This window comes from Callithrix jacchus, chromosome 7 (assembly GCF_049354715.1).
Source record: "Callithrix jacchus isolate 240 chromosome 7, calJac240_pri, whole genome shotgun sequence".
In the NCBI taxonomy this organism is placed as follows: Eukaryota; Metazoa; Chordata; class Mammalia; order Primates; family Cebidae; genus Callithrix; species Callithrix jacchus.
In genome coordinates this window covers 59,653,526-59,676,437 of record NC_133508.1, presented here as the reverse complement: position 1 = coordinate 59,676,437, position 22,912 = coordinate 59,653,526, and the positions used below count along the sequence as shown (strand labels likewise).

The window sequence follows — 22,912 nt, the reverse complement described above, 5'->3', positions numbered from 1 at the left end:
CAGAGGGGAAAGGGGCCAGGCCGACCATGGAGTGATCCACAGGCACCTTCACCATGTGGCCTGCCAGCTCTGGAAGGCAGTGGCTAAGATTAGAAAAGGGCAAGGGAGGGGAGGTCCTTGGAAGGGGTTGAGGGCTGCGTGGCCATGGAAGCTATGTCCCAAATGCCAGAGGGAAGGCACCTGGCTCTGGAGTTTGCAGCAAGACCCTGTGGTTGTCCAGTGTTAAGACTCGGGCTCTGAACAGGAAGGGGTTCTGCTTGGGGAATATTCCTCGGTGGGGTTCTCCCAAGGCAAATCTCCCGCCCTGCAGCTTCCTCACTGCCAGGAGGGAAATTCCACCCCAGATGAGACCCTCCCCAAACTGAGCCAGTGGGGCCCCTGCTTGGCTCCTAAGTCCACCAGCCAGTGGGCACTGTGGCCTGTGTGGGGCTTTACTCAGCTGTAGCCTGGAACAACCAGCCCCCTTCCCCCCAGGAAGGCCTGACATATGCAATTCTGCCACTCTACCAGGGAAAGAAGGTCAGCACCCCACTCAAAAGAAGGGTTTTGGCTCTTGCCAAGGTGCACCTGTAACTCAGATCCAAAGGATGGAGCTGTTGCTCGTATCTGTTTTCAGCTGTCTCCCTCCCCATCTCTTTCTCTCCTTCTTGCTCTTTTTTTTTGTGCTTTTTAAAAAATGCTAGGGCCCACAGGTTTGGGGACCAGCAATGAACAATGAGACTGGTAATTGCAAGAATTAGCAGCATAGAATCATAGTGATGGAATCTTAGAAACATGAATCGTTCCATTGGAATCCTAGAATGATGGGCTTTGCAGTCTTAGAATCTTGGAATCTTTCACCTGTGGAACATCAGAATTCTTGACTCCTGCAGTCTCAGCAGGGCTCCCAAAAGTGTATGTGGCCCTGGCTGTGACATCCTCCCTCCTCCCTCCTCCCTCTCCTGCTTCCTCTCCTCCAACAGGGGCTGTTATGTCTTGCATAGAGACAGGGGCCTTTGCTTCCTCTCTCCTCTGGGGAAAGCTGTGTCTTAGTCTGGGTATCGGGGCTTGGTGGTGGGTGGGGGCATCTGTAGCTCTAGGTCCAGCTGGAAGCCCCACCCTGCCTGTGCCTGCCTCACCTGGCCAGGTGTTGAGTGAGCAGGCCTGAACCACAGCCCTGGGGTCTGTGGGGTCTCCCAGGGTGGCCCTGAGTGAGCTGCTGGGCCCCTCCAAGGTTTTAAATTGCTGCTGCTTCTTGTTATATCAGCTTTCCTGAGGCAGCCTTCATGCTGTGAAGCTAAACTCAGACACACTCTGGGTCTGAGGTCTTTCTAATTTTCCTGAAAGCTTAGCTCGGTCTGGGCACATTCCTGAGGGTCAGCTCTACCCCTATTTCATGGGTCCTAATCTGTGTCTGGGTTTGGGCTTCCTATCTGAAAATGCCCTGCTTCTTCTTAATCCCTGTCTACACCAGGCCCTCTCTCTGCAGACATCGGGCAGTTCGTGGTCAGTGAAGTCAAGTGAAGATGCCCGTGTCTGCAGGAGTCTCCTAGAGGAAACTGTCAAAAATGGAGACTCTTGGGCCCAACCGCAGGGATTCTGATTTAAGGGGTTGGGGTGGAGCCCAGGAATCTGCATGTTAAACAATAAATAGCCCGGGAGATTCTGATACAGGTAGGCGATGGCATACATTTTGAGAAATCCCGGAAGGTGGGAAGGAAGGACTGCAGGCAGATGGCCTGGTTGGAATCTTCTGGGAATCATCTCTGGGAATCAGTTTCCTCACTTATAAAGTGGAGAGGATAATGCTTTGGCACCTGGCATATGGTAAGCATTCAGTGATTATTGCAATCCCTGTGGCTTCAACCTCCTGAGATTAGCCTTCGAGGGGGTGTGCCCTGGGCCCACTCTCTTTCCTGTTATGTGACAAAGGCCAAGTCCTTTTCTGCAACCAACACTCTGACCTTGGTTTCTCTGAAGGAAAAACTGGCAGCTACAAGGCCATATCCACCCTAAGTTTGATGGCAGAAGCCATTTTGCAGAAGGCTGGGTCAAAGCCGCCTGGGGGTGCATTCACATGTGTGTGTAGCATCATACAGCACAGTGGGACTCCCTGGACTTCCCTCTGGGTTTCCGCAGGATAACACACTATTGGAAAAGACAGGACCCCAGACCCATTCCAGCACATGTGGGTGATCTTTCTGGGGCTAGGGTGATCAGGGCAGGGATGGGTTTCCTGAGGAGTTTCTCATGCTCACCGGCACACCTGCCCCTGCCAGGCTCAGCTCCCTCGGTGCCTGGCAGCTGTCTCCCCACCTCACCCCTGCCACCTCTAGAGAAGCCTGGAGGAAATGGGGTAGACATCAGCTGAATTAAGAATCAGGTAGCATAAGACCCAACCGTGCTGTTTCAAGCAGCTGAAGTAACTCTCTGGATTATCTGCGTCCGTGAGGATGGAAATGGATGCAGCAGAGCCTGGCTTCTCCCGGAATAAACGAGACCAGGGGAGAGGAGTAGCTGGGAGGCATCCTGCCCCATCTGATGGCTGAACTGGTGCTTATTCCCAGTACCTGGTGCTCTTCTTGCTACTCTCCTGCTCAAGAATCTGCTGTGGCTGGACTATGTATCATGCCTAAACTGCCTCAATCTCCCCTTACGTCAACCCTCACTTCCCCCATTCTACTGGTCCAGCCATACGCAAATCCTCACTATGTTGGACCACTCTGGTAGCTGCATCTTGGAATGACGTTTCTCTTGACCTCTGTCATTTTCAAGACAGCCTCCTCCATGAAGCCCTCCCTGACAGCCCCAGCCTACATGAGCTTTCTCTTCTCTTACTGGCCCACATCAGACGCCAACTGTTTCTTGTTATCTACTTGAGCATGGTAGGGAGGCATCAGAAGCAGAGAAACCAAAGCTGATGGCCTTGCTCTGCCGCTTCAGGCTATGTAATCCTGAGCAAAGTACTTCATCTCTCTGAGCCTCAGTTTCCCCCACAAATATGCAGGGGGAGTATTCCCTCCTCATGGGACTAAGGTGTATAAATTGCACAGCCTACCTCACCCACTGCAATGCTCTCATTTTATAGATGGCTCAGTGAGGGGAAGTGTCTCCCTAGATCCATGTCCCTAGTGACAGGAGCAGGCTGCCACCCTGGGGTTGGGACACCCCTGCCCTAGCATCATGTGGTATCCTGTCTTTTGAATGCATTTACATGATCTTCCCTAGCACGAGTCTTTCAGCTTTAGGTACCATCTTCAAACTACAGGGGTCCTGGAGAGAGCCAGGAGTGGCCCTGGGCATAGCCCTGGGGTGGGTGGTGGTCCGGGGCCTGGGTCCTTCCTGTGCTTCAGCCAGGCAGGAGGAATAACTGGGCAGGGTGGGAGCTCCCAGCCTTCTGGAGATGAGCCCCAGATGGGAGAGAAGTATGAGGCTAGCGACTGCTCACAAGGTGGTGGCAGAGAAGCCCCTAGATGGTGGCAGGGTGGGGACCAATTAGAAATGATGGGGGAGAGTTCAGCTGATGCCATCTGAGTAAGAGGCACTGCTGGTTGGTAAACAGCCACAGCCCTGAGTCCCTTAAGTGTCTCCCACTGGCCCGCCACTGGGTCCCAGCTCTGAGGCCTCTGGTCCAGCACTCAGCCATTATCTATTCTGATTGGTCTGCCCACAACTTCCCAGTTGATATTTTGGATATCATCCCCCAGGGAGAGGGCTGCTGAGCACTGACAATGATCCATTTTGGGGGCTTTGGAGCAGTAGGGGTGGGATGGGTAGCATGGCTCTCTCCTACCCAGCCTGGCCCCGAATGGCTCTGCCAGCCGCACCCTCTCAGAGCAGCTGGTCTCCATTTCCATGGTGCCCTGGCTTGTATTTACGAGGCAGCTTTCTTTCCTCCAGTACCAACTGTGTGCAGAACAGCCGGAAACTCCCCTAACACTACTGGGCAGGCGGGGGCTGGCACTTGGGGAGGTTGAGCCAGGAAAGGATTAGTAACCAGGCAGCGGGTGGCTCAGAGCTGTGCGCCCGGGCGAGCGGGTGGCGTAAGTGGAAGGCGCTTGGCAGCACAGCCTGCCACTCCCCGCTGAGCAGCAAGCAAGAGGTTGGGGCGAGGGGACTGCCCCAGTGGTGGGTGGGGTGGATGGGTGGAGGTGGAAGAGATGTGAGCAGGGCCTGTACCCCTAGGACAGTCACAGTGACATCTGTTTGTTACCCTGAAGTGGGAACACAGAGGTCTGTAGCACCTGTGCTCTGGGAAGCAGGCGTGCAGTGGCCATGGCCACTGAGGAACTTGGCCCTGGAGGGTGGAGGGGCAGACATGCCGCTTAGGACAGGAAGCCATCTGACAGGAGGCATTGACTGCCAGCCCCATATGGGGCCCCAGAGCAGTGTGGGGTGGTCTGGGGAAACAGAACTAATCTAAAGAGCATCAGGGCAGCTCCCGCCAGAAGGTGACCTTGTGTGCCGAGACAGCTGCCACCCGCGCGGGGCATTTTTGGGGCACAAAGTGAAGGCCAGTGGGCTACTGCCGGCCAGTTTGCAGGAAACCTGCCAGTGCTTTCCCTGTGGCTTGCCCTGCTGTCCCCACAGGGGGCCCACACTTTTCTGTAATCCCTTCCTTTCCCTTTACAGCTCAGGCTCCTGGAACAGGTGAGCGCCAGACGACAGGCTGTGCTGTGCTGGATGCTTGCTCTGACTGTGGCACTGCTAACTGTGGCTGCCGGTGGCCCAAATCTTTCCCACTGGCCATCTCCTTGGATCTGGGAAAGGTCCCGAGAGGTGGCCTCCATGGCTCTCCCTCCTCAGCCTGACCTGATGTTCACGGCACATGCATCTCCCTGCCTCCTCCTGCCACATGCAGAATTCTGATTTTAATGTGAGCAGGAGCTCATTTACACAGAGAAAACCAGAGTTGGCCTGGATAAGGTGGTCATACCTGTGGCTCTGCCTAGGGGTCCATGGGCACTCTAAGACCCTCGCATTCCCTCTGTTACAGTTGAACTGACACGTGGACCCTCTTCTAAGTGCACCCCCGTCAATGATCTGCTCCTGATGCACCTGCAGGGGCTCACCCTGATTCCCAGGGCATCGAATGCTAAGTTCTGAGCCACTTCCAACTCACTTCCCTTTGTTGCCTGTGCTTTTGATAAGCCAGAGCCAGAAAGGCCAGGTAGAGCTGTCATTCTCCATGTGTATTCTCTGCCCTGGGCTTTCTAGAAGCCCAAGGGAGGAAGGGCTGATTAGAATAGCAACCCTTGGCACCTGGGTCACATGGCATGTCCCAAGAGTCCCAGGGTCTCCCTTGGAACTTACAGAGAACAGGGGTCATGTTATAACTAAAGTGTTTATTTCCATCCAATTCACTAACTGATTGCTCTGCTCAGGTGCCTGCGTTGGCTCACAGGAGGGAGTCTGTGACCAGATCCCTAAGCTGAGGGCTTCCCCATGGTCAAGACCTTCAGGCCCAGCAAAGGTCTGGTAGGGGGAAGGAGGTGGGAGAGAAATCACACACTTTCTCTCCAGGGAAGGGAAGGAGGATGCTTGCCCACGTCTCTGAGTGCACCCTCTGGAGGGCAGGGTATCACAGTGAATGATCCGGGTCCCAGCCTCCCATGAGGCCTGGTTTAGGCTCCCAGAGGCAAAACTGGGTTTTGGCCATCTGAGGGGACTCGGGAGCCTCAAAGGGGCCTGTTTGCCTGGGAAGTACTAGATAGATTGTGGCAGGAGAGTGGGAAGTGGGCAAGGACTTCCAGCCCTGCAGCCTCAGAGCCCACTTCCTCCTCAATCTTTCACTTTCATCCACAGTTCTGGGGTGGGAGGCTCCTCACTTTGGTGCCTCCCCCTCCACACCCAAATCTCACTCCAGTCTCCGAATGGCCCAGATGGCCCCATGGCAGTTGGCTTTGGTGAGGCCTGGTGGCAGGTGGGAGGAGGGAAGAGTGTCAATGAAAACCATATAAAAAATCCAGAAATGTGCATATAAAATCTCGCCCTTGGTGTATTGCCTAAGTCAGTAAGCAGAAAGCACCTTCTTTCTGGAGAAGGATCAAGTCCTCAAAAGGTAGGAAATGTCAAAGTGTCACTTCATTGTCATAAAAAAAAAACCCAACAAACAAACCCCCTACACCAAAACCACCCTGACCAAAATAGCCCCGAGTCCACTAATTGCTGTAAACAAACCCAGACGCAGGACCAACCCTTCTCAGCGGCAGTTGGAGCTGACGGCAGTCACTGCAGCATCAGTCCTCGAGGCGGGGGCTGGTGGGAGCAGGCACCCAGGCGAGTCGGGCCGCTGGGCTGTGTGCATGATATGTACCTGGAGCTGCAGACTCGGGGGCGGCCATCCTCAGGAAGGCTGAGTTTTCTGGTGTCCCCAGGTTCTCCCTGACCCAGGAGGACAAAAGCCCCTTTCAGCCTTGTGAGCCCACAGGAGAAACAGTGTCTTTCTTTGGAGTTTCTAAAATCGTCTCCAAAGACAGAAAAATTCTTCTGTTTGCCCAGCGGTGGCGGGAATAGATTTTCCCAGAGGGGTTCTCAGGGTGGCTGCCTGTCCATCTGTCCCGTCCACTGGGCGCTTGGTTGTTGAGTGAGGCCTAGAAGAGCAGCAGAGACAGGAGCCAAGGGCAGCCCCTGTCACTCCCCTTCACATTTGTTTTTCTGAAAGTGTTTCTTGGCTCTGGCCAGGTCACCTTCCCAGAGGGAGTGGAAGAGAAACTGCTTTTGGTCTCTGATTGGACACATCGCATGAATCTCCCAAGCCCTTTTGTACCCCCCCAGAGCAGTCATTGCTTTCCTTATGAGAATCTTCTTTAAAAAATATTCCTTGTATTTCCCGCCCCCTCCCAGGATCTAGTTTCTTTTTTTCCCATTCCCTTTTTTTTTCTGTCATTTGAGTTGTCATGTGTTCTTGGTGACGTCTCGTGGCTGGCGCTGCTTGATTCTTCCTGTGGCCCGTGGCCTCCTGGCGGGTGGCTGGCCCTGCGGTGGATGGAGCACCAGGAGGGCCGGCACATGGGGCGGAGGGGGCGGGGCTTGGAGGAAGTGAGCTGAGGCAGGTGAATGTCAAACCTCCACAGACTGAATCTGGTTCATCTGCGCCCGCATCACCTGGATACTGTTCAGGATTTTTTTCTGGTGGCCAGCCAAAGTGACCCCAACCCGGAGAATGTCCCTTTGGGAGAGAAGCGCGTGGGTTAGGGAAATGAGTGGATGGAGTGGCTCTGTGCCTGGGAGAGAGCTGCCTGGGCCTGGTGGGGGGGGTGGGGAAGATCCAAAGCAAGGAGTCCTGGGGAGTGGGGAGCGTGAAGCGTGGAGAGGGGAGCGGTGAGCAGGCAGGCAGCCACAGCTGGAGGGTGTGACTATGGTGCAAGGTGGAAGAGCACTTGGGTAGGAATCAGGGCACTGAGGCTCCCTTCTCTCCCCTGCTATGGGGAAGGGAAACCAGCTTGCATTGTCTAAGCACCCACTTCCTTTATATCTCCTGCACCCTTCCTACCAACCCCCAGTCTGCAGGTGAGAAAACTGAGGTTGAGGGAGGTGCTATGATTTGCCCCAGGTCACACCACTTGTAGGTGGCAGGCAGGCCTGGGTATCAGTCCACGGATGACTCCAAAGCTGGCCGTCTTGCCCCTTGGTCCCTGCTTCTCTACTGGGACATGATCTATTCCTCACCCTCCAGATCACCCCACTTGGCTGGTGGGGCCCGTGAACAGGGGAGATAAGGTGACCAGCAGAGGTGACTGGGCACTTACTCCATCATCATCTGAGACACGACATCAAAGGAGGTGAAGCCGGCATTGGCAAAGCTCTCCTTGTACTGCCCCATCTTGATGGCCTCCAGCCACTCATCCACCGTGTTAAAGCTGGTGTAGTCAGGTATCGTGCGGTCCAGCAGCGGCAGGTTGATGCTGGGGTTGGGGGTAGGCAACAGAGACAGTCAGGGCACCTGTCTGCAGTGAGTGTGCAGGGACGTGCCTGTAGGCTGCATATGCATGAATGTGCACGTGTGCATCCATTTACATGAACATAAGTGAATGGGTATGTAGGTGAGTACTTCTGCATGAGTGCAGGCATGGGTTTGAACCTGTGGAAACATGCATGCATATAGGTGTGAGCAGATGCGAGTGAGTGTGTGTGCAGAACTCAAAGTGGGAAGTCTAGGGAAGGCACTGCAGGGATGGCCGAGAGGCTGGACCTCAGGAATGAGGAGGGGAAGATACTGTGCCATGCTTCTTATTTTCAGGAGGAGGGATTTCAGCTGGACTAGCTATGCTGGTTATTCAGTTTCCTCTCCCAGTGCCATTCTCCATCTTTCTGCACCCTGGTTTGTGCTATAGGAAGCTCACCTTCTGGACTGTCCAGAGACTGTATCTCCAAAGCCCAGCTAAGGCTGGTGGTGCTAATGGGAATGACTTCCTGGCTGGCAAGGAGTGAAATGGCTCTCATGAGGTTTAGAGCTCAGAGGGATTTGATCTGGAGAGCTAGGGGTGGCTGATGCACAGTCATGTTGAGGAGAGACAGGCAGAGGGAAGCAGGACGATCTGCTCTTAAGAACATGCTGGAGGAAGGACTTTGGCCTAAGGGGTCTCTGGCTATAGCCAGCCCTAGATCCTAAGGGCACCTGGCCAGATGCCCCTCTGAAACCCTGTGGGACTGTGAGTCCTGAGGAGTAAGTGTGTGCAGGGCCAGCAGTGAGACCTGTGACGGCCACCCAAGGAAGGCAGAGGGGAGCTGCTGTCCCATGGAGCCTGCCCTGGGACCTCAAGGTGAAGGGAAGCACTGGGTCCCCAAGTGAACTCCCCTCAGTCTGAGCCCGTCTCTTGGGCATGGGGATGCTGACCCACTGTGGGGGCACAGATGGGTGTATGGTGAGTACAAACTTCTGAATGGGGATATGTGTGCAGGTGCCTATGGATATGTGTAGGTGTGAGAGCCCGAGACTGTGTGTGTGAGCAGGCATGAGTGTTTGTGCCTAATTGTGTGTTCATCTGTGTGAATGTAGGCCTGCATTTGCGTGAGCATGTGTGTGATGAGGATATAAATGGAAGTCAGCGGGTCCAGGTTTGAGTGTGAGGGTAGTTAAGAAGGAAACTTAGTGACAGGTAAATCTATTCACTAACTAAGATTCTGGATCCTTTGGTCATATTTTTTTTTAGATGGAGTTTCGCTATAGTTGCCCAGGCTGGAGTGCAATGGCACGATCTCAGCTCACTGCAACCTCCGCCTCCTGGGTTCGAGTGATTCTCTTGCCTCAGGCTCCTGAGTAGCTGGGATTATAGGTGTATGCCAACTCGGCCAGCTAATTTTTAAATTTTTAGTAGAGACAGGGTTTCACCCATGTTGGCCAGGCTGGTCTTGACCTCAGGTGATCCACCTGCCTCAGCCTCCTGAAGTGCTAGGATTATGGGCATGAGCCACCACGGCTGGCTTCCTTTGGTAATTATTCTTCAATATTGTCCTCTCTGATCATGCTTTAAAAGATGCCTCCTCTGCTAACTACAGGGTATAGGTCCTTTTATTTCTCTGGGCAGTCTGTGTCCTCTGCTCTCCTGCACCCCTAAGGCAGGGCGGGTGCCCAACAAACGCTAGTCCTGTCCTTCCCCATCCCAAACTGCAGTAAGGAAGAGCATCTGCTGGAAGTGGGGGCAGAAGGGATGGGAGAGGGGAAGGGGGCGGGGCCTGGCTGGGGCAGGGCCTTACCCGGAGGAGAGGGGCGCCATGGCTTTGAGGCTGTTGGGATTTCGGATCATCTTGTCTAGTGTGTTGACAATTTGGCCGAACTTGGGCCGATGGTTGCGGTCTTTCTGCCAACAGTCTAGCATGAGTTGGTGCAGGGCGCTTGGGCAGTCCATGGGTGGCGGCAGCCGATAGTCCTGCTCGATAGCATTAATTACCTGGGACAGTGCGGGAGTGGAGTGGAGTGCGGTTGGGTGGATGGGCTGAGGGCATCTACCCTCTGCCAGGACCATCTTGCCCCCATTACATTGCACGTCTGACCTATTTAGTTGCTGTGGCAACCACTTTCACCTCCTGGAGGCAGCCTCAGGGATGGGATGACCCGTGTTCCCACCATCTAGACCCTTAATCTGACCTGGCAGCTGGGTATTAATCTGCCAATCTTGGGACTGGCAGCACCCTGAGATAGCTTTTCTCCAGGGTCCGCCAAGATGACCCTCCTGTGCCTGGTTCCACCAGCTCCTCCCTCTTTTCCACCTGTGAGCTCCCTCTTGGCTTTGATGGCCCCAAGGCCTCCCCTCTCTGGCTCCTTGCTTGACCCCATGTGACCACACGCTTGATTTTAGTGCCATTTACAGCTCCAGGTGTGAGATACCTCCCCCCATCAGGCCCACAGCATGGCCTTGAGCCATCCCCACCTGCCTCTCTATCAAGAAAATGTGCCCAAACACCCCTCTCAGCCACCAGGGCCATTCACCTTCCACACTTGACTGTGGGTCACCTTCCCAGGTTAAGAAGTTTCTTTGAGTCCTTCCTATCTGCATTTTTGCAAATGGAAATCCCTTGGTTTGACTTCGGCCCGCATTAACCCATCTCAGCCTTTGCATACTCTGTTCTTTCCCACTGGAAGTCCTCAAGTCTCCATCTGCTGTGACTGTTCGAACCCCACTTGTCCTGTGATCACTCCCTGGCTGACCCTGCCCATGCTGCTGGTTCCTTGGTGCCTCCAGGGCTACTCTGATTTAGCACCTGATCTTAAAAGCTCCTGATAACAACATCTAGTTCCCTGAATAATCATCTTGCCCCCCCGCAGATAGGTGGTAAACACCTGAAGGGCAGATGTGGTCTCATTCGGGGCTGGCCACAGGTGTGAGCACCCTGAAGACATGCTGATGTGTGGATGGGTGACTCTCCCTACACCCTGGAGAGTCCAGGGTCCTGTGCAGACATGTGAATCAGCCACCATTGGACTGGCAGCTGCCCTGGGAGCCAGGCCCACGATCTCAGTGGCCTATGTCCCATGCTCTGGGAGACTGGCACAAAGCCAGGAGCCCCGATCTTCCCTCTCCCATCTGGCGGGCTGGAGAGGCGTTGCCCATCCCCTTGGAGACTTACGTCCTGGTTGGTCATGTCCCAGTAGGGCCGCTCCCCATAGGACATCACCTCCCACATGACAATGCCGTAGCTCCACACATCACTGGCCGAGGTGAACTTCCGGTACTGGATAGCTTCCGGGGCTGTCCAGCGGATGGGGATCTTCCCACCCTGGGAGACAGAATGAGGAGGGTTTGTGGGTGGGAGGCTGGGCTGTCTGACTTCTTCTTTTAATCCTCCCACCCTGTGCCCTGTGATGCCCCAATCTCATGAGGTACCTTGTTGTGCCCCAAACTCACCATGCTGCTTCAGACCACTGGGCATTCATACCAGCTGCACGCTCTGTACGAAGTGCGTTTTCCTACTCTGCCATCTGGAAACCTCCTTCTCATCAAGTCCCTCCGAAAGCCTTTCTGAGCTCCCAAAGAATTGTCGGCTGCCCTCAATCCCACAGCTGTGCCTTACATCTCCCCATCAGGGAGGCACACCTCACACAGCACAGTACTCTTGTGACCTGCCTACTTGGGACCGTCTCTGGGCTCTTTGTCCTTTCAGTTTAAAACCTTCAACAAGCCTCGCTGCTTTCTGGGGAGAGCCCCGAACCTGGGCATTACAGGGGCGCCAAGGTCCAGCCCTATCTACCTTTCCAGCATTACTGCTCACCACCATTGCCCCTACAGCCTGTATTCCGGTCACAAAACTTTGCCATGAGAACACGACATCTGACAAATGTTTCCGGGCCCTTCCACTCTCAGCTCAGATATCAACCTCTCTAGCAAGGCTTTCTCTGCCTCCAAGGCTGGCTGGCCTGGCTCACCCCCCTGTCACTCCACATGCCTCTGTGCATTTGTTCCCCACCAGTGTGGGAGTTGCAAGAGGGCAGGAGCTGTGGTTCCTGCCTCCCTGTCCCCAGGGCCCAGGACGGTGCTTGGCCCAATTGGGCATTGGTGAAAGTGTCTTGCAGGGAGAGATGGACACTCATGCCCTCTTCTCTGGCCCTGGGATTCTGGCGTTCCCTGCCTCCATCTTACCAGGGCACTGGTGTAGGTGGGGTCTGAGGTATCGTCCTCCAGAAAGCGTGAGAGCCCAAAGTCTGACACCTTGCAGACCAGGTTGCTGTTAACAAGGATGTTGCGGGCAGCTAGGTCACGGTGCACATAGTTCATGTCTGCCAGGTACTTCATGCCGGCTGCAATGCCCCGAAGCATGCCCACCAGCTGGATGACCGTGAACTGCCCATCGTTTTGCTTTGGGAGAAGTGGAGAAAACACAGAGTAAACGGAAGAGCAGGCATCAGAGCTCTGCATCACCCTCACAATGGGAAATGCGAGCCAGGCCCTGCCAGCCTGGTTCTAGGCTCCCTTGGGGAAGGACTCAGATGCTTCGGGACCCTGGGAGAGGCCCAGTAGAGGCCAACTTCAGGATGGCGGAGAGAACACAGGCTTTGAAGCAGACCTGCTTGGTTTGACTCTGGCTTTGTTCCTTCTTGGCTGTGCAACCTTGGACATGTGACCTAACATCTCTGAGTCTCGGTTTCCTCATCTGTGTGTTAAATGGGCCTAAATCACACCCATCTCCCAGGGCTATTCTGGGTTAAACAAGAAGGTGCAGGAAGGTGCCTGGCATAGGGGAGGAGCTTCACAAATGTTTGCTGAATGGCAGCTAGTTCAGCAGCTTGCTTCTGACGCCCAGGCTGTGCTCTGTCTAGCTGCTTGACAGTGATCTCCTGGAAGACCTTGACACTTTCTTCTGGTGGCCTGGTGTTCTGAACTCCTCCCACCAGCCTATAGAGCTTTGGGGAAGTCTAAAATCTGGTGAAAACCCTGAATGAGAGGTCAAGACACTTGGTTCCAGTCAAGGACTCATCTTGACCCTCTGGGTAACCCTGGGCAAATCCTACCTGTCTTTGAGCCAGTTTTCTCCTATGTATAATGAGAAGGCTGGGTAAGAGCAGAAATGGAAACACATTTAAGGTGTGTGCCAACTCTGATCAACTGATTGTGGCTTCCTGGGAACCATACTAAGAATAATTCTGGGACTGCTTCTGGGTTTAGTGGATGAGAGTGCTGGGATTGATTAGCAGTGCCTGCCATGGGTAAGGGAATAGAAAGTGACAGCCTGCAAGCCATTCCTGACCTAGAGCTTTTCCAAGACCCCATCAGACTCTGACAGTATAAAGCTGTGTCCATCATTCCTTTTCCTGCCCCATTCAAGGGCCCCTGGCCCTCTTGGCTTCCCCTACCCGGAGAAAGGAGTCCAGGGAGCCATTTTCCATGAACTCAGTGATGATCATCACAGGTGTGCTCTTGGTCACGACACCCTCCAGGTGGATGACATTGGGGTGGTCAAACTGGCCCATGATGGAGGCTTCACTCAGGAAGTCCCTGCGCTGCTTCTCCGTATAGCCTGACTTGAGTGTCTTGATGGCCACAAAGATCTCTCTCTTGCCTGGAAGCTTCAGGTGGCCGCTGCAGACCTCACCAAACTCCCCTGAGACAGAAACACCAAGATAGGCTGGATGTCACTTGCCAGGTGGAAGGGCCACCTCCCTGTTCCCACTCTTGGGGTCTGCAGGTACATTTTCTCCTCAAAGGCCCACTCATCCTCACAGACACAGAACCCCTTCAAGAATGCTGGGGGTCCAGAAAAGTCTCAGCCACCTTTGGGAGAGGACAGTAAATTCCTCATGGTTATTCTCTGGTTGTCCGTGGCTGGGCATGGGGGAGGGTGCAGGGGAAGCTGAGACATGGGGAGAGGCAACTAGGAGGCATGGGGGGTGGGGGAAGCACTGGACCAAAGGTCCAGAGAACTGGGCTTCAGACCCAGCTCAATCTCTGACTTGCTGTGCATGTCCATTCCCAGCTCTGTGCCTCAGTTTCCTTTTTTGTCAATGAGGTAGTTTTACTGGATGACTTTTGAGGGCCCTTCTTTCATGGTCATTCTGAGCCTTCAGGCCTTGGAGGGTCCTCTGACACCCCTGTCCCACATCCTGCCTTCTGGCCCAAGGGTACACATTGGGGTGGTCTCACCACCCATGGCTAAGGCCATGGTACCTGTGAGGATACCAGCCACCTACCTGCTCCGATCACCTGCTCAATTTTGACACAGGAGATGTCAATTTCCTTGGCAAACTCCCTCACTGCCTCGTTGGGGTCCTCGTAGGTGAAAGGGTCGATGTAGATCTTCATGCCTGGGGTCACTGTGGGACAAGACCAGGCTCAGTCATGTGGACTGACTCAAGACGCACACAAAAGGAAAAGCAGGGGCCAGTTCCTCTGTGGAGGGAAATCCACGCCCACGCGGCCCACATAAGAACTGGACCACTGCCTGCAGGTCCCTTGGTCTCTCTGGGTCTTACTGAGCAGATGGGCGCTGAACTCCTCCCACCAGCCTATAGAGCTTTGGAGAAGTCTAAAATCTGGTGAAAACGCTGAATGAGAGGTCAAGACACTTGGTTCCAGTCAAGGACTCATCTTGACCCTCTGGGTGACCCTGGACTGAGTAGGAGGTGAGGGGGACAGAGGCCAGCAGAGCTGGCAGGTAGGTCTCAGCTCTTGCTTCAATGCTTGCAGGCTGTCAGCAGTGGGTTTCTGGAGCAAACTGAGACCGGCAGGACTGATAAGCAATGTTCGTTATGGGTGTGGGCACAGAAGGATAAACGGATGGATAGGTGATAGAGAATGAAGGGGTGCAAAGTAAAGCAAGGGGGGCAAAAAGGAAGGGAGCGAATTGGAACTAGAATATAGAAAGAGCAGACAATAGACCATGCCGTCCTTGGGGTTCCGCTACAGAGATCTCCTCCTGGTCTCTCCAGGTCTAATTTGAGCCTCCTCTTCCCTTTCTAGCTGCCCAGCCCTCCCAGATGGGACCCCAGACCCTGGACTGAGTATCCATTGCTGCTGGGCCACCTCCAGGGCCCGCACTAGCCAAGTCTTAATGCCTTCTGGATCCCTGATTTTCTGGTAATCAGCATGAGGCTAGACATGTGGTATATTAATTTGATTCCTGACCTGACGCATATTTTAATTTTATTATTATTATTTTTGGTTCTCCCTCTCTTCTGTCCCCAAGTTTTAGTTTTTTAAGCTCTAAGAGAAGAAGGTAACCTGGATGTCAGAGACCTAATTCTGAATATGGAGCACTGAGTCAGCAAAATGCTTTGAACAAAGGGAAGGATGACCCATCCATCTTCCCCCTCCCAGAGAGAGAGCTGGTCTTCCACTGCCCAGACCCCTTGGTCCTCCCTGAGCCCAGGCCTTCCTCTGGCTCCTCCAGCATTCTGCTCACGTTCTCCTGCCACTCCAGGAGCTGCCACTTTGGAGGCAGGAGCTCTAGGATTTGGGAGTTGGAATGCTTGGGTCACCATAAGGCTCAGCTGGTTGGTGTGTGAGGCCATCAATCCTATTCAGCTGTGTGACCTTGGACATATGAATTGACCATTCTCAGCCTCTATTTTAGACATTCCAGGAGTCTAGGAGTTAGAGCCTGTAATATAGGGGATGGTGAATTGGCCTACAGCCTGTTTTGTAAATAAAGTTTTATTGGAACACAACCATACTCATTCCTATGCCGGTGGCTGTTATCAAGCTGCAACAGCAGAGTTGGGTAGATACAAAAGAGACCCACAAGGCCTAAAATCTGTCCCCTTACAGAAAAATTTGCCAACCGCTGCTCTAACACATTAGCTTTATTTGGGGTTAGTTGTGTGGGTATTTGTTTAGCCCTGGAGGTCTGGGGTTCTTAATTTGGGTCTGTGAGCTATTTAGCAGTCCTAAGAATGGGTGGTGGAAGGTCTGGTAACCTCCTGAGATGGGATGCATTTATTATGATTGTCCTTTTCTTTTCGAAAAGTAATTCATGCTGCTTCTGAAGTCCTTAAGTTATGGAAATAAATATTCTAAAAAATAAAAGTTTTCAAAAATCCATCCTTGGGTATAGACCTCTGGATTTTTAAAAATTAATTAATTATTAGGATTATTATGGAGACAGAGCCTGGCTCTGTTGCCTAGGCTGGAGTGCAGTGGCATGATCTCTGTTCACTGTAACCTCTACCTCCTGGGTTCAAGTGATTCTCCCACCTTAACCTCCCAAGTAGTTGGGATTACAGCCATGTGCCACCATGACCAGCTATTTTTTTGTATTTTTAATAGAGTTTTAATAGGTTTTGCTATGCTGGCCAGGCTGGTCTCCTACTCCTCGGATCCAACTGCCTCAGCCTCCCAAAGTGCTGGGATTACAGGCATGAGCCAACACAGCCAGCCTGACTTCCAGATTTTTAATAATTTTATACATGTATATGCTTTTCTGGCCATAGGCTCCAACACTTTCAGCAGGGTCTCCCAGGAGTCTGAGGTCCCCAGAGAAGTTAAGAACCACTATCCAAGACTGTGGATGCCTGGGAGGAGGAAATGGACACACGATTTTTTCTGATTTTTCCCTCCTCTCTAGTGTCTATGAGACTGAGCAGAATCTGAATCATAATAGCAGCTGTTACTTACTGAGCCCTTTGTGCCTAACGCTATGCCAGGGTCTTTAGATGCCTTATCTCCTCCACTCAAAAACTCTTAGAGGGAAGAGTAATTATTCCCATTTCACACATAAGGAAACGGTGGCTCAGAGAGGCTGAGTCATCTGGCCAAGGCCATACAGCTAGCAAATGGCACAGCCAGGATTTGAACCCAGGTCTGTCAGACTTGAGCCTGGGGGCAGTATTCCTAATCACCATGTTCACTGCCTCCTGGATGAAATACAACCAGAATCTGGTCCATGCCTCCTCCTGGAGTATTCCGCCATGACCACCTCCTTCCCCATCTGCCTTCTCAGAGCCCGGGCATCGGCTCCCTGGGGATGTTCTCTTTCTTGCTCAGACTCAATGCTCAGACTCAATGGGCTGTGGTTCTTGGCAGCTGGCTTTCAGCCTCCCTCCCAACAGGCCTGGGGGAGGCCTTTTCTGATGGGCCAGCTGGAGATGGAGGACAGGAATGGGTTGCCTCAGGGAGGTAAGGGGAAGCACAGCAGCTCAAAACCTCCTTGGTCACCTCCACTGCCAAGCAACTGGATGCCATCCCCATGTTGTGGCCAGCAGCCCTGATCAGGAGGGTTCTCTGCTACTTGCAGGACAAAGGCGCATGCCCCTGCCTGGCATTCTCAGCGCTCCATGGATTGGCCTCACTTCCAGCTCCCTGCTCCCTACATGCCAGCTAACAGGACTTACTGCCCTGGGGGTTCCAGACACACTTCATTATTTCCTGCCTCCATGCTTTCATTCATGTTGTGCTCTCTACCTGGAACATCCTTTTTTCTTTCTTTTTGTGACCAGATTGAATGCCATCCCCTTTGTGAAGCCTGCCTGGATTGCTCCAGGGGTGACCTGTACCCTCTCCACAGGCTCCCATAGCCCTGAGTCCACACCCACTTTTATGATCTTAATGTCTGTATGGCTTTTCCACCTTCTATCAGGGTTCCCAGATTCACATGCCCACACATGATGGTGCATGCTTGAGGTCCCAGCTACTCAAGGGAGGCTGAGGCAGGAGGATTGCTTGAGCCCAGGAGGTTGAGGTTGCAGTGAGACGTGTTTGAGCCACTGTACTCCAGTCTGTGTGACAAGGCGAGACCCTGTTTTTCTCTCTCTCTCTCTATCTAGCTCACACACACATACATGAGGTTAAATGACCTGCCTGAGGGGACATACACATAGCTCACAGCTAATAAATGGCAGAAGTGGGGTTTGAACCCAGGTGGGCTACCGAGTCTCCACTCGTAAACATCAGGATGCCAGCTTCTTCCAGGTGCTTCCCCAGCCTGTCTCCTGGAATAGAAGGTGAGTGAGTGCCTGGTGGCCAGAGCCTCCCACAAGCCTGGCTCTCAGGAGAGGGGGTGAGGACTTCTGCAGGCAAAGGCTACAGAAAATCCTGGGCTGTTGTTTGGATGATTTACAGCAGTCAGGGCCACTGGCTGTCGTCCTGCCCTCAAATGGGAAATTCATGAGGAGGGAAGAGGAAATGGTGTGCAGAGTCCTGGGTCTGAATTCTGGTACTGCTGCTAATTCTCACAAATCAGCAACTTTGTGAGTTTGAAGCCAGGATCAACCACTGTGTGGATCCAGCTGTGTGCCCTTGGGCACATTGCTTAACCTCCATATCTCACTTTTTTCACCTGCCCAATATAATAAACAATATTCACCTCCTAAGGGGACTGCAAGGATTAAATGAGAGTACCTTTTTTTTCTTTTTTTGGGGGGGCGGGAATGGACTCTTGCTCTGTCACTCAGGCTGGAGTATAGTGGCATGATCTAGGCTCACTGCAACCTCCACCTCCCGGGTTCAAGTGATTCTCCTGCCTCAGCCTCCTGAGTAGCTGGGACTACAGGCATCCGCCACCATGCCTGGCTAATTTTTGTATTTTCAGTAGAGACAGGTTTCAGCATGTTGGCTAGGCTGGTTTCCAACTCCTGACCTCAGGTGATTCACCCACCTGGCCTCCCAAAGTGCTGGGATTACAGGTGTGAGGCACCGAACCCAGCCAAAGATATCTTAGAGTCCTAGCCCCTAGTACCTCTATGTCATCTTATTTGGAAATAGTGGATATTTATTTTTATTTATTTTTGAGACAGGGTCTTGCTCCGTTGCACAGGCTGGAGTGCAGTGGTGCGAGCTTGGCATACTGCAACCTCCACCTCCCGGGTTCAAGTGATTCTCCTGCCTCAGCCTCCTGAGTAGCTGGGATTATAGGCATGTGCCAACACACCCAGCTAATTTTTGTATTTTTAGTAGAGACAGGGTTTCATCATGTTGGCCAGGCTGGTCTTGAATTCCTGACCTCAGGTGATCCACTTGCCTCAGCCTCCCAAAGTGCTGGGATAACAGGCGTGAGCTACCGCACCTGGCCTTATTTTTCATTTAAAATTTTTTCCTGAGACAGGGTCTCACTCTGTCACCCGGGCTTGAGTGCACTGGTGAGATGATGGATCGCTGCAGACTTGAACTCCTGGGCTTGAACGATCCTCTCACCTCAGCCTTCTAAGTAGCCTGGGATTACTGGCGTGTGCCACCATGCCTGGCTAATTTTTAAATTTTTGTAGACATGGGGTTTCGCTACATTGCCCAGGCTGATCTTGAACTCCTGGACTCAAGTGATCCTCCCGCCTCAGCCTCCCAAAGTGCTGGGATTATAGGCATGAACCATGGCACCTGGCCTATATGACCTTTTTTTTTTTTTAAAAAATATACAGGCGACTTTTATTTCTGTGTAGTTAAACGTGTCCATCTTTTTCTTAGGAGCTATCAATTGCTTTCATGTTTAGAAGATCCTTTTCTATTTCCATACTGTTTAAATAGTTGCCTAAATTATCTTCTTGAAATTTTAATGGCTGAATTATTTTTACATGTATGTACCAAATTATTACTTTTTTTTGAGATGGAATTTCACTCTTGTTGCCCAGGCTGGAGTGCAATGGCACGGTCTTGGCTCACTGCAACCTTCAACCCATGGGTTCAAGTGATTCTCCTGCCTCAGTCTCTGGAGTAGCTGGGATTACAGGCACTTGCCACCGTGCCCAGCTAATTTTCTATTTTCAGTAGAGATGGAGTTTCACCATGTTGGTAGGGCCGGTCTTGAACTCCTGACCTCAGGCAATCTGTCCACCTTGGCCTCCCTAAGTGCTAGGATTATAGGTGTGAACCATGGTGCCTGGCCCCAAACTATTTTTAAGCCCAGAAATTTTTACTTCAAATCATGTCTTACTCAGAGGCTTTGTACCTGGAGCTCCTAGACGCTGCTCATTCTTACACACCCACATCCAGTCCTGCAGCAAATACAATGGCTCTGCTTTGGAAATATGTCAGAATCCAGCCACTTCCCACTACCTCCACCCTGCCACTGGTCTGACCACCATCATGTCTTCCCTGGATCCTTCCAACAGCCACCCCACTGGTCTCCCTGCATTAGCTCCTTTGGTCCATTCTCCAGACAGCAGCCAGAGAAGTCCCACCAAGGCTGTAACTTGGAGCATGTCAGCTCTCTGCTCAGAACCCTCCCGCAGCTCCTCATATTGCTTAAGGAAAAGCCAAAGCTCTGCTGAGCCTGAAGCGAATATGCATGTTGGACTCCCTCAGACCTTCTATTCCTCTCTTTGCTCTGCTCTAGCCACACTGGCCTCTGCTGTTCCAGAGATGGGGCAGTGGGAGAAATGAAGGCACTTGGTGGGGAAAGAGGCCACCAGAGTTGTCACTGGGGAGAACAGGTGTCTGGAGCCACAGAGTGAGAGGAAGAGAAGGAGGAAGGGGCTTCTGCTGCTTTTCTCACCTCCTGGGCCAGAGCCCGGGGTCCTCATCATCTCATTCATTCAATTTGATTCATTTATTTATTCTGCAAATCTGTGTCTAGTGCCTGCTATGTGCTGGGCACCACGCTGGTGCTGGGGAGACATGGTAAATGTCAGATACAATTCCAGGCCTCCAGCGGCCCCCACTCTCATGGTGGTGAGATAAGAAACAACCCCTTCAATGCTGCCTGCAAGCATGGATGAGGCCCCTGAACCCAGGTTAGGGTGGGGTCAGACAAGGCTGCTTGGAGGAGTCTGTGTATGGTGAAGCCTGATGGATGAGTAAGAGCTAGATGGGTAAAGGGAAATGGGGAGAGAGCTCCAGGCAGAGGGAACCACACTTGCAAAGGTCTGGCGGTGAGAGTGAGCTTAGCGTAACCAGGCAACCACTGGACTGTCTGCCTGCAGCATGGCAGGAGGAGGTCAAAGGTGGCTTAAGAGGTCACTGGGGAACCGACAGTGAGGGGCCCAAGGGTGCCAGCCGCTGGGGAGTGTACATACTGTGGCCACTGGTGTAGTGCTGCAGCTTGTCCGTGTACTCCGAGTCGGCACGCTCAAACCCCCGTCTTCTGGAACAAGAGCAAAGGGCTGGAGCCACCTGGAGGTGCCCAGGGGGCTGGGAGCCACAGTAGGTGATTGGGAGAGGGTGGACAGGCCCTAGAAGCCACAGCCCTGCCTACCCCTTCTGGCCCACTTGTTCCTTCCCCACTCCTCCCAGCTCAAGTCCAGGTTCATGTTTTCCCCAGTTGCCCCTCCAGTCAAGCCCCCTTCAAAGAGCAAAGTCATCTTCCAGCTATGGCTTCTGGCCCCGGAAGCCCCAGGGCCTTCTGTCCATCTGAACTTACGGTTCGGTCTCTTTAAAGAAGAGAATCTTTCTTTGCATTATACCCAGCAGAAGTCAAGGAACGGGCCCCACCCTCCTGCCTTTGCTTGTGCCGTCTTAGCCGCTTGGGAGGTCCCTCCCCGCTCCTCCTCCAAAGTCCTCCATCTTTCCAGCTCCTCAGCCAGGGGCCCTGAACTCATGCAGAAAGCAGGACAATCTGTATGCCCCTTGCACCATCCACGAAGTTCCTAGCACCCTGCAGTCCTTCTTGCTCACTGTATCAGTGTCTCAATGTGCCACGCCTTTCAACAGTGGGTTGTCAGGGGCAATGCCTAACCCAGAGGGATGGACTGCCCATGGTGGCCACTTAGGCAGTGGGAGGCCACCTGATGGTTTCCACTTCCTGCCCACGTCTCTCCCTGCAACTGTGAGAATGCCTCCTCTGTTCACCAGCGCTGTAGAGGAATGGCTGGATAGATGGAGAGAACCCATCTGGGACAGCCAGGCCTGGCCAAGCCTGGAGACCCTTCCCCACCTGTTACACACGATGGCCATGACAACCACGGCAATGAGGAAGACCAGGCCAGCAGCCGAGGAGCCGATGATGAGTGGCAGCTTCTCCTGGATGCTTGTCTGGTACTCGGCTGGGGAGAAAGCACGGTAGGGCATTCTCAGCCTGGCTCTGGGAATCTTAACACCCCTGTCCCCTACCCCCTGCCCTGCTGCTGGATCTTCTGGGATCCCCAGGCTTTGTTCCTGCCCCTGACAGAGCACCTGTCACATGCCCAGTCAGAAAATGGGCTGTCACTGACTCACAAGTAACCCTGGACAAGTCCATGATCTGTTCTAATCCTCAACTTCTCATCCATAAAATGGGCACAATTCCTGCATCTCAATGTTGATGTGAAAATCAACAGTAATAAGAGCTGACACACACACAGGCGGTTAAAAGCACAGACTCTGGAGCCAGACTCCCTGGGTTTGAATCCCGATGGTGCCACTTACTATCTGCGTGAACTCTGCAAAGTGACTTACCTCTTTGTGCCTCAGTTGCCTTATCTGTAAAATGGGGAGAATAATAATAATCCATCTCAGGATTGTTGGGTAAAGCACTTAGAACAACACCTAGCACATAAGCAAGCATTCAATCAATATTAGCTGTGCTTGTCACTGAGTGTTTTATGTGTCAATCACTGTGCTAAGTATGTTACCTATCTCGGAACAGCCTCAGGATTATCCCATTTTACAGATGAGGAAACTGGGCTTAGTGAGGTCATAATGTGCCTGAGGTGACAAAGAAAGTAGCATCCCAGCCAGGCATTTGAACCCAGGTCTGCTTGAACCAAAGGTGGGAATTGAAATGGGATAATGCAGATGATACACTTGGCATTAGCCTGGCTCTTGGAAACCACTCAATGCCATTAACGCCGTCATTGATTTACATTTTATTATTTTTACTTCTCTCTCTTTTTTTTTTTGAGTAGGAGTTTCACTCTTGTCACCCAGGCTGGAGTGCAATGGCGTGATCTCGGCTCTCTGCAACCTCTGCCTCCTGGGTTCAAGTGATTCTCCTGCCTCAGCCTCCCGAGTAGCTGGGACTACAGGCATCTGCCATCACACCTGACTGATTTGGTAGTTTTAGTAGAGACAGGGTTTCACCATGTTGGCCAGGCTTGTCTCGAACTCCTGACCTCAGGTTATCCTCCTGCCTCGGCCTCCAATAGTGCTGGGATTAT

General features: G+C 52.8%; 1 protein-coding gene across 7 annotated transcripts in view; it reads right to left on the bottom strand.

Annotated features, from left to right (window-relative positions):
• Positions 1-5,951: 5,951 nt before the first annotated feature.
• EPHB2 (EPH receptor B2) overlaps positions 5,952-22,912 on the bottom strand; it is a 203,964-nt gene continuing 187,003 nt past the window's right edge. For 2 of the 7 annotated variants that reach the window (XM_035308091.3, XM_035308095.3), the window contains exons 8-17: positions 22,212-22,235; positions 21,712-21,820; positions 20,855-20,922; positions 14,105-14,227; positions 13,271-13,518; positions 12,060-12,275; positions 11,050-11,199; positions 9,679-9,872; positions 7,731-7,886; positions 5,952-7,150 (exon numbers count right to left, since the gene is read on the bottom strand). In XM_035308091.3, coding sequence (XP_035163982.1) covers positions 7,042-7,150; positions 7,731-7,886; positions 9,679-9,872; positions 11,050-11,199; positions 12,060-12,275; positions 13,271-13,518; positions 14,105-14,227; positions 20,855-20,922; positions 21,712-21,820; positions 22,212-22,235 — 1,397 coding nt within the window. In that variant the 3' untranslated portion in view covers positions 5,952-7,041. The remainder of the gene's footprint in view (positions 7,151-7,730; positions 7,887-9,678; positions 9,873-11,049; positions 11,200-12,059; positions 12,276-13,270; positions 13,519-14,104; positions 14,228-20,854; positions 20,923-21,711; positions 21,821-22,211; positions 22,236-22,912) is intronic. The other 5 variants (XM_035308092.3, XM_078330708.1, XM_035308093.3 and 2 more) reach the window with 3 other exon arrangements.